General features: G+C 40.5%; 1 protein-coding gene across 1 annotated transcript; it reads right to left on the bottom strand.

The window, feature by feature from the left end:
* Nucleotides 1-14,900: 14,900 nt before the first annotated feature.
* inab (internexin neuronal intermediate filament protein, alpha b) lies at nt 14,901-19,494 on the bottom strand. Its single transcript, XM_032499669.1, has 3 exons — nt 18,427-19,494; nt 17,805-17,929; nt 14,901-17,688 (listed from the first exon to the last, which is right to left on the bottom strand). Exons 1-3 carry the CDS (start codon nt 19,456-19,458, stop codon nt 17,415-17,417), a joined length of 1,431 nt encoding a protein of 476 aa, XP_032355560.1. The 5' UTR covers nt 19,459-19,494; the 3' UTR covers nt 14,901-17,414.
* Between the last annotated feature and the right edge of the window lie 1,348 nt (nt 19,495-20,842).

Here is a 20,842-nt window from a genome sequence, read left to right as displayed (position 1 = left end):
GGATTCAGTTGGATTCTCCTTTCACACCTCAGTGATGGCTTTTCTCGCTTCCTCCCGGTGTGTGCAGAAGCTGGAAAGACTCTCCCACCAACCCCCCTCTCTGTCCCTGTTAAGGGATGGAGCAGGGTGTGGCATCATCCAGACAGCTCTGTAGCAGCACACAAAAATACCCTAAAAATGTGCACCTAATCCCCTGAAACTTGTATTGCTGTAAAGCCACAACACACTTTTTGAGAGCAATAAAATAGTATATAATCCAAATATTAGAATATCACTGTAATGCATGTTTAAGCATTTAGCACAGTTCATGTTTATGTCGTCATGTCATTTGCTGCCATTCCAATATGCTACTTGGTTCATTTGCATGGTACTAACCAGTCTGCTGATAACCACTAACACGCATCACTGATTTAAATGAAAAGGCTTGTGCTTCGTGGTTACAGCGTTAATGTGGTTACAGCGTTCACATGTTTTATGGATGTCACCGCTTATGTGCCAATAAAATTGTCCACTGATGAGATTGGAGTAAAGGTTTATGTGCTAATTGGTATTGGTGGTATTACAACAACTGTAAAAGAAAAGAACATACTTCAGACATTGGATTTATGTTAGTTTGATATCACTTTTACGATTGTGGTGAAGAAGAAAAAAAAATTGTTAAAAAAAAAGCCTTGCTTGCAGGAAAGTGTGTATGTGCATGTTTGTGTGTGAGGTAACAGAGAGTTGTGTAGTCCTGGGAGTGCAGAGTGGGGCGTGGCAGTTTTCTAGCTGTCAGGGATTTTTTTAATGCATGCACGTGTGGGGTAGGTATTTCCCAGCTGCGAGAAATGGTGCAGTTGAACTGCCGGTGGTGATTACTTGAAAGATATTCGCCATCTCTGTATGATAAATGTCTTTCTTTAAAGGGCCTAACATTATAAAAATACTTTTATAGGATAAGATGACAACTACACCTCAAATGCCTTCTTAGACATATTCACATATATAGCTACCGCTCAAATGATGCTTCTCTGGCTCGCTGTGTTTGTCCGTCCTCACCTTCTGATGACGGTGTTGGAAGAGTGCGAGCGCGCGAAGCAGACGATCTGTGACACTTACCTACACATTTAAAAGACTTCTTGCCTTTCAGAAACCACCACCTGTCATCCATCCATCCATCCATCCATCTTTCAGCAGTAAACGGTCATGGAATGCAGCAAGATCCCTCACCCAGATGCACAAGTAAATAATTCATGAGGTGTGACTCTCAGAAGAGAGTGAAAAACGCCCTAAGAGAAGCAAAAGGGGGATGGAGAGAGTGAGGGAAGAGATAAAGGGAGAGAAAGAAGGGTGGAAGGGAGGGAGGTGGCATGGTGGGCGGATGGGGATTGGGCCAGGGAACAGGAGGGGTTGGGGCAGCGCACAGGGAGCGATAACAAGAAAGAAAGGAGGGTGCCTCAAAACTAGGAGGATGTACAGTTAGTAGAGAGGCAAGGAGAGGAGCTCAAGTGAGATTGTAAATGTCAGAAGTGAGAGGCAGGTGCAAAGACAGATGTGGAACCTGTAAATGCTAAAGTTAAACCGCAAATAAAGAGTGCAACAGCAAAGCAGATTTATTTCAGTGATGTCAGAAGTAAGCAGGAAGGGTAAAGGGGAATAAGGATGTCTCTTCTTGTAGCCAAAACAATTGCCTCTTCATAAATGTTTAATTACACTGAGGTGACGCAGTAAAGATCAGATTTAGCTTTAATTTGTACTACTACCACAAACAACTGGGGTTAAAACCTTTACCATACCTGAATACAATTTCTTTTCACACTAGCTATAACAAACCTTGGTGTTCGTAATACTTATTTAATGTTAGGTTGCCAAGAAATTCCTGAAATCCATCGTTACAACAACCACTGAAAGCTCCTAGATCAAGTTATTTCTGGTTAGCTTCTATCCTGAGTGTGTTTGTGTGTATATGTGTGCGTGTGTGCGTGTGTGCGCGTGCGTGTGCGTGTGCGTGTGCGTGTGTGTGTGTGCATGCTCGATGGTGCAGTTGTTTGTGTGCGTGCATGGTGCATCTTAGAGCTTTTTGCCCATCCAAGCGGAATAATGGGTGTGAACGCAGAGCTGTGGCACTAATTTTGCGGGGATGAAATGTGGGGATCCTGCATTATTGAATACTGACCTAAAAGGAGGGCTGGAACCTGCACGCAGTTGTCAGCTTGCCGTCGTCATGGATGGGCAGTGGCAGCCCCACAGAAGCAACCATGGTCAAATCCCCCAGAACAGTCTGGGGTGAGTAAATAATATTCACTCTTTACTTCTCAAAGTGCCCAAGGCATTTGATCCCATTCTACTCAAATGCGGCTGCTACAGTAATTCTAAGGTAGTTATGAGTAGTTAAACTTCAAAAAGCATCTGTCCTAACAAGCACCTGTCAATTATTCTCCGTCATCAAACTTTCTGAAACAACATGTTTTCTCAGTGGTTTCTTAGGTTAAAGGAATAGTTTGACATGTTTGGAACTTGTTTGCTTTCTTGAGAGTTAGAAGGAAGATGTGTACCACTTCTATGTTTGTATAGGAAGCTAGGTTAGTTGAGTGTTCAGCTTTTGTACAGAAAAGACATATAACATGTTGGTTAGTTGACATAGTAGAGTAGGTGGGTTTTGATACCAGGCTAGCTGTTTTCATTCAGTTTCCGGCCTTTGTCCAGCCATGCTTAGCATATTGATGAATTCATTTGAGTTGTTTTGACTTTTTGCACAGCCTCCCCTCTCTCTCCCTGTCTCTGCTTGCTATTCCTCTCTGTTCCATCCCACCAACGCATTTTCTGTCAGTAGATCTAACCAGGCCCTTTAGCAGCCCCCCCACTGCAGGTCCTTTCCAACACAATGTTCTGCACCACAGTTTATTTATCACTATAAATATTGCAGACTCCTTGAACTAATAAGGCAGCACGGCGCAACGAGGCGACATAACAAACTCAAACCAAGAAACACACAGAGTCCTATTAAAGTATTTTGATTCAACTCATTATTTCTGGCACCCAAAACTGTATGTCTCCATATCACATAGTACATCATAATTAATCGTGTTTTATAGTTAGTTGTTTTTTTGTTGTTGAACCACATGGTGGTCTTACAGAATGGATCTCTACGTAAGAGACAATTCACTGCACGAATGTCCTTTGTTCCCCGCAATCAAAACCACTTCAGAAAGCTCCCCTACCAAATTAGCCTTCTCTGCGGTCCATTGAGCATATCTAAAGATTATCACACACACACACACACACACACACACACACACACACACACATACACACACACACACACACACACACACACAAACTGACAGCTTCTGTGAGGGTTAAGATAAAGAGGTGGACTCCAATTTGCTAAAGGTCTATAGGTCAGAGCCTTTGTACCTAAAGCCTTAATCAATAATTAATTGTAACCAATGGAAACATCAACATTTTAGAGAACAAACTATATTATTTTATAAATTAATATTATCTGCTGTTTTAGCAATGACATTCAGTCAGTCAGCTCTTCCATGGACATAAAAGTGAGTGTTGCAAAAAGATCTGAAGAAAGACAAATGGTTGTATTAGCAGCTCTTTGCATCCTTCCCCCCATGAATTGGAATAATTTACTTGAGGGATGTCACACCTCTCCCTCCTATTGTATGTCACACTGGCAGAACTCTGCTTCTAGGACATCCAGGAATGTAAACTGGCTGATAAATAAAGATCCGTGTTACTTACATAGAAAGCTTTTGGTAAATTCTGGATATCTGTCAATGTGGACCTGAGCGAAATCCCTAATTGCTCTGTAAGGTGTTCAGGAGCACCTTTTCCCTGTATAGGTTATTAGTTAATTTGTCGGAAAATGACACATCAATTTCCATTCAGCTGCCTGACATCCTGGAGGTGTGGGACTTGGGCTAGGCCTACTGCAAGGCCAAAATGTAATCAATCATACTCTCTCTTGAGCATGAAAAAAACATATAGATACATACATCCGAAATGACAAACAGGCAAATGCAAAAACAACTCTGTTCATGGAAAAGCAATGCTCTTTGTTCTCCTTGAGTTGTGTGTGTGTGTCTCAGACCCAAATTAAAAGGGTGGGGGTAAAACCAGGTTTTCCATTGTCACACCATTTGATGTCACCAGGAGGGGAGGGTGGACAGGATGATGGGAATGTCCTCAGGGACCGACCAACTGACCTTTGGAAACATGGTGGCACATGAAAATACCCACATGGAGAGACAAAAAGGCATAGATTTCACACATTAATATGCCTAAATGCGTTCACATGCGCTCAGAAACACCCAGTGTGCAATTCAATTTCAATTTCAGACAAGAGACTGATGACATATTATAACATTGAAATCAATTCTCTAAAAAGGTTTTAACATTTTTGCTTTTCAGGAATGCCTTAAGAATGTAAATATGATAATTTCTTCTTACTAGGTTCACAGGTGGACTCCATCTTTCTTTGGAGATTAATTGTATTACACAAAAATCGGATACACATTTTGGCAAATATAATTTAGCTGTTAAAATGAAATTTTGATTTTGAGTTTCAAAGGGAAAAAAACTCCTAAGGGAATTAAAAGAAATGTTGATGTATTTTTTAAAGGGATATCTAAATGGCCCATAGAGTATAAAAGAGAAGATAGTTGCTTATTTTATCTATCTCTAATGGAGTCTGTATCTACTGTTGTTGATGTCCAGTCACAGCATATTGTACAGCAAGACGACTGCAAATTCAGTACAATTAACATGGCATTTTCATCTTCCAGAGTAATAACAGACTGTCTTCACTCTGAGAGAGCCTGTAATTATGCTATATGATGAGAAAAGGCATGCATGGTTAACGTCTTTGTGAGAATCAATTAGGTAGTAGTTTCCTCCACACGTGTGTCGGGAAGTTTAGATGCTAACCTCACGCCACAGCTACATTATACATTCTTAGAACTGATGAACTTACTTGTGAAATGGCCATACGACTTATTTATGTAGACAAGTGATATATAACCTCTCACTCTCCTCAAAAGCTGACTGTTCAAGCCTCTAAACTGCTTTTTAATTAATAGCTGATCCTGCTCCATCGATCTGCTCCCTAATTATGGGGCCCTGGCTTGCTATGGATCAGCTGCCCTTGTAATGTACACAACCACAAAACCATCTGCACACACGCACGCACACACACACGCAATCACTCACAGGCACATCACTCATACTTTTGCACCATCAAGCTGGACGTTTTACTGTATTCAATTCATTATGGGAGGTAAATATTTTATCAGTTTACCAGCTGGAAACATTGTCTGAATGAGTCTTCAGCCTAAAGTCCCACAGGCTTAGAGCTTGAGTTGACATTTTTAAATACGGTCGCACCATGATAATGGTGTTTTCTGCCCGATCAATAGCTGTTAATGTGTGTACAGTGACACAGTATATCAGCCTCTGGGTGGGCTGCCAGCAGATAGGCAATGACTCCAGTCAGCACTTTGGAAGGTGGGAGAAAAGGGGAGGGAAGGAGAAGAGGAGGGGGGGGGGGGGGGGTGATTCCTTGACATTGCATGTAGTCTATGTGTTGGTGTAGTGCAGCAAAACTGTCTCTGATGGGCTTTGCAGCACTGCAGTGTGGACGTGAGATGGACAAGAGAAGAAGACAGACAAAAGGAGGAAGAAAGACATCACCTTTTGTGTAGAAATGCGCAGTAAAATGTGTGTGTGTGTGTGTGTGTGTGTGTGTGTGTGTGTGTGTGGCTTTGTCTGTACAGCCCAGCCCAGCTGTAGATAAAGATGCTCATGGTTCCTTAGTGATGGATGTTCAAACCTTCCCTCACCCAAAGCTTGTGACACTGCACATGAGATAAGTGAAATAGATTGGAATTTCTAATCATTGTTATTTTTTATTTTTTTTATTTTTTGACAGTTTCACTCACTCAATAAGGCAATACCTTTTATCAATGGTGGCATTTGATCAGTGAAAGAAGCCATTAGTGTGCTCACATAACTGTCTATCCTTTAAAAGAACAATCGCTCTGTTAACTTCAGCCGGCCATTTCTTTCCCATGGAACAGCAATCTTAAGAAAATCATAATGCCATAAAGTCATTCTTTGCTGATCTGGAATGATGCCTTGTAATTACCCTACACTCACCCATGACTGGCAGGTTAGATTGAATGTCTCACGTCCAGGGAATCACTCAGCAGCAGTCCTTTGCTAATCTTAATGTATCTTCTTAAAGCTTCAAGGTTGAAATAGATATTGTCGGTCAAACAGGCACAGCGGAGTAAGGTGATGACGGTACTGTTCAATACCTTAGCACCACCCCCAGAGCACACACCACATTCAAAGACATTATAACCTTCAGTGGGTGAAGGCAGCATGCAGCAGTTAAAGGGGCAATATAACCTGGTAATCACTTCGCAGAGAAACTACCAAAAAAAATAATTCAACTGACAAATATCATGCAAGTAAAAATGACAATCTGAGACATAAAATTGTGCAGCTGTAGGGATAAAATATATCATATGTACAGGATATTTTATATATTGGACAGGGCAGCTTGAGAAGTGAAACAGGGGAGAGATGGGAAGTGACATGAAGCAAAGGGCTGCAGGTTGGAACTGAACCTGCTGTAAGGACTGAGCCTTCGTACATGGGGAACATGGATCATATAAATTCAAATTAAATAATATGAAATACAGGTGTACAATACTTGCAAAATGAATAGAAGCAATACATATATATGTATATATATATATATGTATTTATCAGAAGTAATACATATATACAGAGGTATAAATGGGAAGTAAAACACTAAGGAAAAGTATTTGAAGTTAAAGTGACAATATGAAGGTGAAGATATCCCACAAATCTTTGAACATGTAAGCTTGCTTTTATGAATCCCTGTCACTGACTGATCAGTGCTAAATTGTTGACGGCTGCACAGTTCACAGAGAGGTGGCATGGGAGTATGGACAGCACATCCCCCACCTGCAAACAGCTCCCCCCCCCCTCCATCCCCTCTGAGCTGCCCTGTGCACGTCTGGACTTTTGAAGAACACACACCGTCTGGAGCATGAGGGCTTTGTTAATAAGTCGGCCTCTGGGGGCAGGTCATCTTTATTCCACCAGCCTGACAGCCTGCAGGCTGCAGCCTTTTGTGTGGGTAAGGGCGTGCCCCGCCTGTGTCGTTTACAGGTCTTACAGGTCTTACATCATCTGCTGCACATTGGTAGCTACTGCGGCAGTTTAATGCATGGTACGACTCATACAGTTATCTCACTCTCAGTGTGAAACTGGGTGAGATGACAACTTCAAAAGTGATATTGTCTGTAAGGCTGAATGTATCCATGTTGGATGATGGGAAAGAAATACCTGCTGGCTGTTTTAGTGGAGTTAAAATAATCATCACTTGAAAAGCAAAACCTTATCAGCCTAGTCATGCCACATTAAGTGTTTCATTTTGGAGATGAGACCATGTTCAACCAACAATTCTGTGAGAAGATTTTATTGTGCTCAAAATTAACACACACAAAGCAAACACAATCTAATGAGGGTGCTTTTCAAGGTTAAACACTAGGCTAATGAAGCTCAGTGCAAAATTCTTTCAGGAAGATGTCTAATACTTCCATCACCTCTTCTTCTAAATTGATCAGCTGGGTGGAGGTGGTCACTCTTGAGAATAAGCCATAAACTTCAGGAGCCAATCCCAGCTTTACATCTCTGCTATGAATCTCTCTCTCTCTCTCTCTGCTGCAGTCAGCTGTCATTTCAGACAAAAGGACAACCCTCCTCCTCCCCTTCCACCTGCAGTCATCGTCACCCAAGGCACCCTGGGTATTCCTCCGACCGCTCCCATCGACTCCTTTGGTCTGATTCACCACCATCACCAGTGTTTAGACTCTGTCGGGGGGATATGTCTTGGCTTCTCTACACCTTTAAAAATTATTTTATAACGATGGAGTCTAATCTCCAAAGACTCTGTTTATTTCATATTATTCATATGTACAATAAATCTTTGTATAGCTGCAACAACGATTCTCCTGATTGAAATCCCTTGGAAGATGAAGATGAAATCAACCCCACAAATGAGAACTTTAGATAAAGTAAAGCAAGCTAACCGGCTAATCAATATTTTACAGTAATGATAAGTCAAATGATAAGATATCATGTAAAAGGGGTTGCTTTTATGAACCCCCAAAGAATTATCAGCTGACTGCAGTTCCCCTGAACAATTGAGCGTTTCAGCATCTTCTAGGTCCTTGGTTTATTGTCTCACAGCTTTACTGTTGTGGAACAGTCTCTCTGCTGTCGTCAAATGTGTTCAGGAGAAAAGCCCTAAAACCAAATGAACACTCCCTGCTTTGCACCAAATGGAAGACAGACACAGTAAGTGACTATTTGATGATCAGAGTGGAGCATTTAGCAGCCAAAGAACTGGATATTTTTTGTGTTTACGACCCTAAAGCTTAACAGAAAGCAGAAAGGAGTGCTTATCATTGAGAAATTAATGTTACTTTGTTATGAATGGCCTTAATAAGCTAGCATTTTGTGCATTTGTAAATGTGCATTAAGACTTATGGGTCTGAAGATTAAGGATAGCAGAATGACTCGTCTGGCCTCTCACAGTTTCACATCTGTTCAGCAGCAGAGAAAATGAATGGTCACAATGATGTGGCCTTACTATGACAAAGAAAAGCTGCCAATAAAATATAATATTTAATGAATGTTTTACTTTATAATATCACTTAAAAGAATGGGTTGTTTTTTGGCACATGATGTAGATACCGTGCAACGACATTACTGCATCAACTCTCCAGCAGCAAGTGTGTAACAGCAAGTCAAGTCATTTTAATATTTTAGTGTTTAGGAATAAGAACAGAGAAAAAATGAGCCCTGAATGAATTCATGACAAAAAGCTTATCTTTCATGTAATCTTTCAACTGATCAAGCTACATCTGTCATTGGAGCTCTAACATGAGTGAAAAGGGGAATTCTTAATGCAGGTCATTAAAACAGAATAATCTAAAAAATCAGCGTAATTACCCTTCTTTTTTTTTTAAAGCTTTGAGCTCTTCATCATTTATTATTCCTTTGGTCACACACACTGTTTTCACTGTTCTTACAACTGCTTCCCTTCGGGGTTTTAACTTCCTTATGTTACCAAAATCTCAGCTGGTGCTCAACATTGTGACATTTTTATACTTTCAATTTCTCTTTGTTCTCTCTCTTCTCTCTCTCAAAACGCTGTGTCATAGTCTGCAGGCTGGATGTTGAATACAACGCCCTGGATGGGCTCAGCTGCTCCATTATGGATTTGGCAGTGGCAGCACACCTCTTGCCCCCAAAGAGCTAAATGAACATTTAAGAATACAATGGTACACTGTGATCTTTAGATTCACCATTTGTCTAAAAAATGCACTTCTGTGTTATCCACTTACTGTATGCTCTAAACATGACAGGAGATGATAAAGATGGAAATAACAGATACCATGTGTTTGTCCTATACAAAACACAACCTTGAACGACTGCTCATATAAAAGAGATCTTTGAAAATCTCTGAACCTTCATGAGGACATTGCCTGGTAATAAACCCCAAAGAGATATCTTAATGTGAGTTTCATTCCAGGTTACATCTGTTGATACTGTCAGTGGTTGGAAGCAAGAACCAGGTTACTCTAAGGACACATCCCTGAACAATAAAAAAAAATCCCAGGTTGAACAACATAATGAGTCCCAACTGAATAGGGACCAAGCAGCACTTATTCTTCTTCAAGTCACTGACTGTATTTCTGAAAGGGTTTGGCAGACAGTAGCTGTTACATGATCAATATAAGGGAATTTGCATTTACAGTATTTATATAGTGAATGTCATCACATATCGGTCATAACAAAAACATTAAGGAATGCTTGATTGATAATTAGAAGAGAAAGTAACCATCACTGCTGATGTTTCCTAAGGACTCCTCATGTAAATGTTAAATCTGTACTGAAAAAGGACAGCAAACTTAATTCTGACAAAAGACATGAAATATGTTTTACCAAAATATTTTTTTAACCAGATTTTTCTCCACAGTGACTCTTTCTTCCTTCATTGCAGAACCTTCCTCCCTCTCCAGCTTTTGATGCAGCCAGCTGAAACCTAAAAATACCTTCCTATTAACATCACATCCAACGTTTCCCTGTGAATGTTCCCTCTGCTTAATCACGGCAGGAAGTGATTGATCACACCCACCAGAGAAAAGAAAAAAGATTTCACCCCAGATAGTTCCGGTGTGATGTGTTTTAAGGTATAGTCTACATGAGAGAGAGGTTTAAATGTTGTAAACTGCTATGAGATCACCATGACATTCATCACATGTGGTAGTTGTGGCTCTTGTGTTTTGTTGTATAATTCTTGCATAATGCATGTGTATACATGAGTACAATTGTGCAAACTATATAGCCTACTAATAAAATATTTGTATTAACAAGTTTGCATTTGCTAATATATTATACTACATAACACAACATCTCAGAAATCTGTAAAAATATGAATGTGAAATGTAAAGTTAAACGTTAATCATGTGTCACATCGGGTGTATGTGACTAAAAAACAGAGAAAAAGAAAAACATGGAGCTATTAAGTCCCTCAATCTTCACTCTTCCAATGAAATCTTTACAGCTAAATCAAATTTTCTCTACAATATTGGAGTTATTAGAACAAGAACAGTGACCATGCACTCTCCATTTTCTGATTAGTGACACTCCCCAGCTAATGTAATTGTATTTCTCAGGTTGAATACCCCCAATATCACTTCATCCATCTTACAGAAGCTTAGACAGAGGCCAATAATAGGGCTGCAACCTTCCCCTTTGTTCAGGGAGAAACATTTTCCTTTGGTCTGTCTGTCTGCATGTCTGGATGTCTGCCTCTGTCTCTGCTATTATTAGCACCAAGGGGGGCAAAAACACAACGACGGCTTGGTTAACAGAGAGAACGCCATGTCACACACTGGACAGGCTTCACACTGAATAGGTGACGTAATGCTTAACCCTCGTTGGGTGCATTTTCTCCAAAATAAGAGTAGCTTGCTTTTCAAAAAAAATATTTTTAGTTGTTGCTTCAATATCTTTTAGAATCATCCAATTTCCTCAATGTGCCATTGTCTTAAATGTGACAAATCTGTTCTCCTATGATGAAAGCAATCTGGCTTCTATATTTGTTTATATCCCTTTCTTCAGACCTTTGGATTAGAGTGAATTCTCTTTCTTTCTGAGAGCTGTAATCCCCTCCAAGGCTGCTGAAGCACAGCAGGCTGCTAGCAACAGATTCCAAGGCAACAGGATCAGCAAATCATATATTAACCCTTTGTTTACAGCTACAAAAACAAGGTTAAACATGCATCACCATCTGTTGCTGAGTCAAATGGTGGAATGATTCATGCCAACATTTCATTCTGAATGTGTTTGCCTGTATGTGTGTATTTAAAGGGGCATAACTAGCGTGTTCAACAGCACTTTTATCTGTGATGTGTTTAGCCTAGCAAAGCATAGTGCAGTGGAAGCAGTGGAAGCAGGGCGTAACAGCTAGCTTACTTTAGCTTACAATTACACAAGTATCCTTTGTAGTGTGTAGAGTAGAAAGCAAGACACACTGGTTAGCAAGACATGAGCGTTTAGCTTACACATTTTTTACTGACTACTAGGAACTCATGATGATGAATAGCACCCCAGAAGTCATGCTGAAGTTGCTGGCTTTGCACACTTCACCAAAACCCAGGAGATTGTTGGATATTATTGGTAAGTTTGCAAGCTAGCAACTTACAACATGCAAAAAGACAATTCTGGAGTTGCTGGAAGGTGTGTTTCTTCCTCTTCTGGTGGAGGATTTGTGCTAAGCTAGGTTAAACATGTCCCGCACAAAGAGGGATGGGATCTTCTCATTTAATTCCTGGTAAATCCACAAACAAATGCACCCACATGTTTTGTGTATTAAACTAAAAAGAAGAAGTGTCTGCATGTCTGTCCTTTGATTTTCTCGACAACCGTTCATCAGATTGACTTCACACTTTTGAGAGCGAGCTGTTGAGGTCTACGGGTCAAATTTATTAGTAGTGCGTTATGCAAACACTATTGAGCGAGAACCCTATACTTTTACACCGCCTAACTACATGCTGGGTACAGCTTGGTCTTCGTCACTTGCTACAAAACATTTAAGAACAGATGAAGAAAGTGAGACTTGTAACACTGTAGCATAATCGTAATTCCCGCTTTAATTATTGGAAATAGTGTGTGTGTGTGTGTGTGTGTGTGTGTGTCACACACATTCACATTTGTCTGCAGAGCCAACACCTCAGGGCCTGTTTAGAAGTACATGGTTATTTTGAAAAAGGGAAACATTTCCCTTAGTCTGTGCCCATCGTTTACACGCAAACAGAGAATTTGCCTCTGAAAACGAATCATTCTAAAAAACTCCGGCCAGCCTTTGTTTGCATGTTAACTGAGACAAAAGGAGGTTTAGACAGGAAGTGATTTGTCGCTGTTGTTGCTATTGAGCCTTGAGCTTCTCATTACACTGCCACCTACAGGTTTTGCATGCTCTTGATGGCATGTACACAGGTACGTGTAACCGAACACTTTTCTGAAAACTGACAGCTGTGCACGATGCTATTTTTGGAAACGGAGAGGTTAAAATGTCCAATTATGAAAATAGCCATCCACGTTTAAACGTAGCCTCAGTCCACTGAAGAGGGATGGCTTTGATCTGGAGACGCTGACAAACTGGTCAAATTTACAGCCATGGCCCCCTCGCTCCAAATCCTGATTCTAATTTCCACCTGCATCACACCCCCACACTGGACCGGACAGGACATAAAACATGCTTCTCCCTCAACACAGTCTTTATTTATCTCTTAAGATAAAAGGCAGAGGCATGGAAAGGAACGATCGCCACAATCAGTGGGGAGTGTGCATGTACAGATAATATTTATTAACTTCTTGGGTGAGATGAGAATGTCCATACATGTCATCTAGAATATTTCCATTTGACGGAATGGCGTAGCCATGCAAAACATGGATTCAAGTTTGAATGTCTAATTTAGTCATATTATAGCTTCAATGAGTGGTATATCATAAAAGTGTAATACTGTTTGAAAATGGGGGGTTAGATGATTCCCCCAACCCTAAATTAACTTCATTGGAAATTAAACATGGGAAACTGGATGTTAACTAGCTGTTGTTGAGAAATCATTAGAGAAGCTCTTTCTATTACAGTCTCAAACAATTATTACACAACACTCCAAGCATTTTAAGACAAGCATGAGTGCAATAATTATAACGTGAGAGATTAGCTAACTGCAACGTACGGTGATTGCATTGGGACTGAAGGACCAAACAGCCTCTGATGGCTTTCAGGGGACATACATTTCAAATTCATTCCAGTTTCTTGTGGGAGGCAATATTTTCTAAATGGCATTCATATGCTTTTATGGCCTCATAATACTCTCGTGGGTTTTGCGGAAGGGCCAGGGATGACTAAGGTGAGACTTAAAATAGAAAGTTGAAGCACTCTTGAAGTTTGAAGCTTGAGGAGGGAGGGCTGTTTCATAACAAGGCTTCTACAGTGGCATCTCGCTGAATGGCTCCCACCACACCTTCTACTCAGCAGCATTGCAGGGGTATAAATCTTTGAAGAACTGCAACCTGCGTCACACATGCACATCCAGCATCAAAGCTGTCCTTCCCACTTGGTGGGCGAGGAGAGATGGGCTAATTAGGGACATTCCACGAGGCTTAAGGTCTTAAGGTCTAGGACTGTGTGTGTGTGTGTGTGTGTGTGTGTGTGTGTGTGTGTGTGTGTGTGTGTGTGTGTGTGTGTGTGTGTGTGTGTGTGTGTGTGTGTGTGCAGTGGTGGAGCTACAGAGATTAACGTCCAGTACAGCAGCTGGTAATCCATCATATGTCTTTAATACACATCTGCACTGTGGCCCTGAGGAGCAGAAGAAAGAACACATCTCCAAGAAAGAGGTCAAGGTGGCACTGCTTTCCAGCCAGTATTGCTCCAAAGAAATATTTATTTTAACAGATAAATCAGAACAACAAATTCATTTTCCTCAGGCCTGAAAACATGCAGAATATAACATTACAATATTGGCACTCAACATTGAACTCTAGATGTTAATAGATAAAATGGCTTTTCTTTAGCTACACATTTCCCTCCATTTGCTGCATCAATCTAAAGAAATAAAACTCCCCACTTAGATTGAGTTTATATGGTGACCATGCTGCAAATGAATGGCATGTTGTCATCATATACTACTATGGAATTCTGTGAATGTTCTTTCCATCGGATTTCTATAATTTTAAAATCTCATCATCATTAATCAGTGGTGGAGGAAGTAAAAGTACCAATATCACAGTTTAGAAACATGCTATATTCTATACACTATACTTAAAATACCAATAGAAAAAGTACTAATTATGCAGAATGGCCCATTTCAGAACTTTGTGAATTGTATTATTGTATTGTTAAAACTGATGTAATAATGTGTACTTCACTGTCACTGAAATGTTGCAGCTGGTAAGATTACATGACGTTTATTTATTGATTATATATTTGTATTATTAATTTGAATCTTCAAAGTCAATAGTAATATGAAATCAATTAAGTGAAGTAAAAAGTACAACATTTCTCTCTGAAAGGTAGCTGAGTAAAAGTATTAGGTAGGATCAAATAGAAATACTCACGTCAAACACCGTTCAAGTACCTCAGAATTATGTTTAATTGCAGTACTTGAGTTTATGTACTTAGTTACTTTCCACCAGTGTTATCAATGCTGTTACATAGGCTATGTACATGTACAAAATATGATCCTTTTTGACCACTAAAAAGTGAGTGTTGCATTAACACAATGAAAACATGAGCAGCGTCAATAATGTCAAGTTTTTATTGATATATATGGTGTCTCACAGCAATACATAGTAATAACAGTAAAGAGAATAGCATGTCAACTACATTCAATCCCCATGCTTTTGTAGTCATGGTAGTTCTAATAAACGCTAATAAAGTGATAATAATGATTAAACACTCCACTGAAAAGAATCATACATGTCATACAAATGGCCAAAAACAAAGCTGCTGGTGTTTTAAGGCATTTCACATCCTATAGCTATTTCTTCTATGGCTAAATCTTGATTTAGTTAATGTTGATTTTTAAATTGAGGATGCATTGTGTTTTCAGAAAATACTTGATGTTTTTCCCCCCATAAAGTGGTGTTGCATGTGCACTTAGAAAAGTTTGGCAGTGCAGTAGTTGTAGGTTAGTAGTGGCACCATTGACAACTCCTTTAGTTTTACAGTGTAAAGATAAAGGCTTGACATTTGCAATCGTGAACTATGAAATGCTGCTTATATTTTTAAGTTCTTGTACCTGTACATCTGAGATTTTTCTACTGCTTTACATTGGAATTCTGTTATCCATAAAACAAAATGCCCAATTTTCAGATTTGCCTCCCCCTAAATAATTCCAGTTATGATAGGCCACTGTGTAGAGATACAGACACACTCACTACACCACTCACTTACTTAGTTATCACAAGCCTCAAGTAAAACAGCAGGAACCCAATCCAGAACATTCTTCCATACAATCAGTTGTTTTTTTGTTTTAATTGTAAGCGCAGCTTGTCAGGGCGTGGTTCGCCGTCACCAGCAGCAGGAGAATAAGCTTTGTTAAAGTCGGCAGTGCGTAAGCAGAAAAGAACAAGTTACACGTCTCTCATACTGAGGGGTTTTAAGTGGTGAGGTTGTACTACAACAGACATTTTCTCCAGTCATGGCCACAGTTGTAAAGAGAGAAAGGTCAAGTTGTTGCTTCTGACTTGGCGTGTTTTGAGCGATGATGGCATGGTTTTCTACTGGCTGAGTGATATGGAATTGATCCTGGGACTTAAATGTGTTTAAAGCATCATCAACGGGAAATGGTGTTGAATATGCACACTAAACATAACACCCTGATGAATCATGGAGAATGTAGTACTTTTGTGCTAAAGCGATATCTACAATTCAGTCTCTAATGTAACTGGACGGTTTCAAATCACTACCTCTTTCTTATTATATTAGCTGCATTTTGCTTCCTTTACAGCATCTTTGCTTAACCCTTTTCCCTGTATCCTTTGTAGCAAATTGTGCAAACGGTTAACCAAATTTGGTAGTTTTTACCTACCAAGAAAAGTGCCATAACAAGGATTTTTACATTTTCATAGCATCAACATTTGCCAACAGTCACATCCTGCAGTAAGAGTTAGACTCTACACTTCAGTTATTAACAAGTTTTGTTCATGATGATGCTCAATATTGTAGATGGTGGAAAGCAAAGCATGAGCCGGCCTATTAACTCCAAACAATGAAATTGTGTCCAATGAGAAATGGGCCAATGAATTCCATGCAAGCTTGACATCTACATATACCATGCAAAATGATGCTCTATGAATACATTTGTTTTCTTGTTTTGCTTCAAATCTCATTTTAATACAAAGCAAATACGTATATTAAACTACGGGAATCCAATTTTGAGAATTAAACTTCACCAGGAAGTTAAAAAGGAGTTGGAAGAGAATGACTTTCATACTGTTGTCATGCAGAGCTGAATAAACCACAGTCAAGTCATCGATGCACCAACTGGGATCAAACAAAGTGTGCAAGAGCACATTTTGCTTATGAACTCCATTTTTAGTAAATAGACTCAAAATAATGGCTCAGCAATAAACTATCAAATATTATTTTTTATTTTGGCTGGTTTATGCTAACTAATTAACTAAACTATCATAAGATTATTATTTTTTTTGTTTTGTATGTATGTAAGTGGATGCACACACATGCGTCCATAGGAATGTGTTGAGATGATCTCATAGCTTGTGGCATTAGTGAATAACCAGTTTAGAATTAACAACTACTGTATTTCAGTATCACATATTGTGTTGTATTATGTAACATCAGCCTAAAGTGTGAAAGACTGAATATCATATATTGAAAGACCATACTTCTGTATGAGATGCTACCTATGTGCTTGTCATTGCTTGATGTTGAGAGTGAGAAGGAGAGAAGAGAGCACTGTGGTTTTGTATTGAGTGATGGTTACACTAAAGTTATAATGGATTCACTTTGAGTAACATGTGAGGGACAAAGGGGGCAGGGAAGGATAATCCCACGTAAAAACAAACATCTAGCTCCCACACTCAACACACTTGTGGACATTCAACACACACTAGTGCAGAAGGAAACCATGATGATTTTACTACGATTATAATGAGGTGGTTTTGCGATCATCTTAGATCCCCACAAGTGCTTAAGTGGCCCAGGGTTTGTTTTAGCATGGGAAATCAAGAGAGACGTATAGGTTTGCATGGTAAAAGGGAAACTTAAGGTGTCAAAAACCAGTTTAGTTTTTCTGATTGGTGGGAATGTCGCTGGGTTCTTGCTGCTTCTCCATCTTCTTGGTGGTGACCACTGTCTCCTCATAAATTTCACGCTGGGTCACCTTGCCTGCAGACTTGCTCTGCTGCTGGTCCTCGTCGTCCCTCTTGGAGCCCTTGCTGGAGCTGGTGTACATACGGCTCTGGTAGTTGTAGCCTTGCCCGACACTTGAGCTCATGGAGGAGCCGGGATAGCTGATCCCTGTCCCGATGCGGGTCTCCTCCCCTTCCAGTAGTTTCCTGCAAAGAGGATGATAGAGGGAAGGGTTGAGAAAGAATGGAGATAAAATAACATAACACTCTCTCACACACACACACACACACTAAATATATGTTCCTTAGAGAGAAGAACCTACCTGTAAGCTGCAATTTCAATATCCAGTGCCATCTTGACGTTCAGCAGATCCTGGTACTCCCTCAGGTGACGAGCCATCTCGCTCTTAGTGGCCCTCATCTCATTCTCCAGCTCTACCATGTTGTCCTAAGGACAATCAAACAATACAAGAAGTATGATACAGGACTCAAGATCTCAAAAAAGAAGAATAAAAGAAATATGCAGTGCCCAGACAAAGACCTCTGTCAATCCTATTGTTAACCTGAACATTATGTTGCTGGGAATTCAAGTCGTTTATGAGCAAAATGGGTTGAAATGTTTGTCCTGGAAACATACGCTCAGTTGGGATGGCTGATTCCAAAACAACACTGAAATGACTCCTTTAGAGCACAAACACTAAGTGGGCGTTGTCACATGCAGCTGCTGAGCGTCTGTCCCAGGGGAACGAGTTTCAGCACCATGGACAGAGCTCAGCTGCTCCTGATATTCTTATTATTGCTCTGACATTCACTTCTTAAGAGAAAAAGATCACTATAGAATGTCTTCATTTCAATGTAGGCTAAATGAACTTTTATGAGAATGAAAAATAAAATGGCTGATTTGTAACCCTTTTGCGATTAACAAGTCATAACAAAGGTGGTTACCTGGTAGTTTCCTATCTCCACATTGTGCCTCTCCTCCATCTCCCTGAGTTGCTTTTCCATAGACTCGTTGGTTCCCCTCAGACTCTCTATCTCGATTGTCTTGGACTGCAGCTGCCTCCTGAACTCGTTCAGTTCCTCCCTGCTGGCGCGAATGGCGTCGTTACTCCGGGTGGCCTGCTCGGACAAGTCGGCGAACTTGGTCTTATACCACTCCTCGGCTGACTGCATGTTCTTGGATGCCATGGACTCGTACTGTCCGCGAATCTCTTTGAGAGCGGAGGTGAGGTCCGGCTTGGACACCTCCATTTCCACAGACACCTGGGCAGCGTGGATCATGTCCGTCAGCTCGGCCACCTCCTCTTCGTGCACTTTCCTGAGGAAGTTGATCTCGTCCAGCAGAGATTCCACCTTCTTCTCCAGGTCCAGGCGCACCATGGTGGCATCATCCACATCTTTCCTAAAAGCCTTGAGCGTGGCCTCCGCGTCCTCCCGGGCGCGGTACTCTTCTTCGTATTTCCCTCTGAGCTTCTGCAGGTCGTCTTCAATACAATCCCTCTCTATGATGAGCTGGGTCTTCTCTCCGTTCAGCTCCTCCAGCTGGGAGCGCAGTTCGCGGATCTCTTGTTGGTAAAGCTCAGCCAGGCGGGACGGCTCGGTCTGCCGTTGGCGCAGAGCAGTCAACTCCGTCTCCAGCACTTTGTTGTGCTGCTCCAAGTTGCGCACTTTGTCGATGAACATTGCAAAGCGGTCATTAAGACCCTGCATTTGTTCCTTCTCATTGGTGCGGACGATTTTGAACTCATTGTTGAGGACGTTGCTCTGTGTCAGGTCGAAGGTCTCCAGTGGCATGGAGCGACCGGACTTTCGGTTGTATGAGCCCAGAGATGAAAAATTGCTCCGGGTTGCTGAAGAGGAACGGTAACCTCCCCTGGACACGTTCACTGTCCGCGACGGAGAGGACGCATAACGGGGAGAATCCCCGAAGATCTTCCGGTAGGAGGAGGAGGAAAAGACTTCAGATCCGTAACTCATCTTGGCTTGAATGGAGACAGAGCAGAGCAGTGGGCGCGTCTCCTTTTTATAGGGGGACCAACCCAATCACTCATTAATGCCCAATGACTCAATCGTTCCCCGTGAGTCAGGGAGCCCAGTAGCCTAAATATGCGAATCGATACTGAATATTGTGCTGAATTTCCTTATAATTATAATTAGTCTACAACTATATTCCGAATAATTGTTCACGATGTGCGCAGTTGAAACTGTTCTTTGTGTGGAGCAGGTGGAACTGTCCTTTTTGGCGCAGTGGTGCATCAGCTTTTGTTGCACATCTAGCCTATCCTTAATAGAGAGACATCATTTTGAAATATTCTTTCAGAAGAAAAGCTTTCACTTTTGGTAGCCTGTCTCAGTCTTTTTGTAGCTGAGAAAAACATATTGAAAACCCAGATTATATACCTCTAAAAGTTCTTAAATAACCTCTACCCATTTTAAATCCAAATTCATGTGAGGTCTGCAAGTGATTTTAAGACAGAACAATGACGGTGTACTTTACTTTAAAACTGTATTCTTATCTTAACTAGTAGCAAACAACTAGGCATGGAAAGGTAAGGCAAAGCACGTTCATTTATGGAACACCTTCATATACACAGAGGTCACTCAAAGGGCTTTACAGGCATAACAACAAAAAACAATATAGCCTACAATAAGATACATGAAAGGACAGACACATTTTATAAAGATTGAAACAAGTTTCAAACCTAAATTAATGAAGTAATTAAAAGTACCATAAAAGAAGACTAATTAAAAGTTCTGGAAAAGAAAACAGTCTAACTTAATTTAAAAATTGGTAACAGTGTTGGCACATGTCTGAGATCTGATGGAAGCTGACTCCAGTTGTGGGCAACACATTTGGATTGAACTCACCACTAACTGACCAGTCCTATATATTAGTGTTGTCGAAAACATTGCAGCGACACTGTCCACAATACTCAATTCTGCAGAAATTAATAGGGTTTTTAAAGGTATAAAATGAAATAGCATGTGTGTTTGAATGAGGCCAAAACAGATAAATAATACATTTATAATAAATGGGCAGGAAATGGACGGCAGAACCTAAGAGGGGTGAGTTTCACTTGAAACTTTTGAATTTGTTGACCTGCTGACCAACATCAACAGGAATATATATTAAATGAGGACTTATCGTTTGAGATGAAGTTCATCATGCAATCATCAGTCCAATAGGTAAGTGTGCCTGTGTGTGATCCATTCAGTAACTGAATGCTCCTGGGCACAAATGATGTAATGGCAAAGTAAAGTTAAGATAATTATTCTTTTGTGTGGTGCATATCTAGTTTTGCTGGACTCCAATGAAACAGCATCCCTACTGGCAAGCCTTTGCTGCCCTCTGTTGTCAAAT

Source organism: Etheostoma spectabile, chromosome 2 (genome assembly GCF_008692095.1).
Source record: "Etheostoma spectabile isolate EspeVRDwgs_2016 chromosome 2, UIUC_Espe_1.0, whole genome shotgun sequence".
In the NCBI taxonomy this organism is placed as follows: Eukaryota; Metazoa; Chordata; class Actinopteri; order Perciformes; family Percidae; genus Etheostoma; species Etheostoma spectabile.
This window is presented reverse-complemented; position numbering and strand designations above follow the sequence as displayed.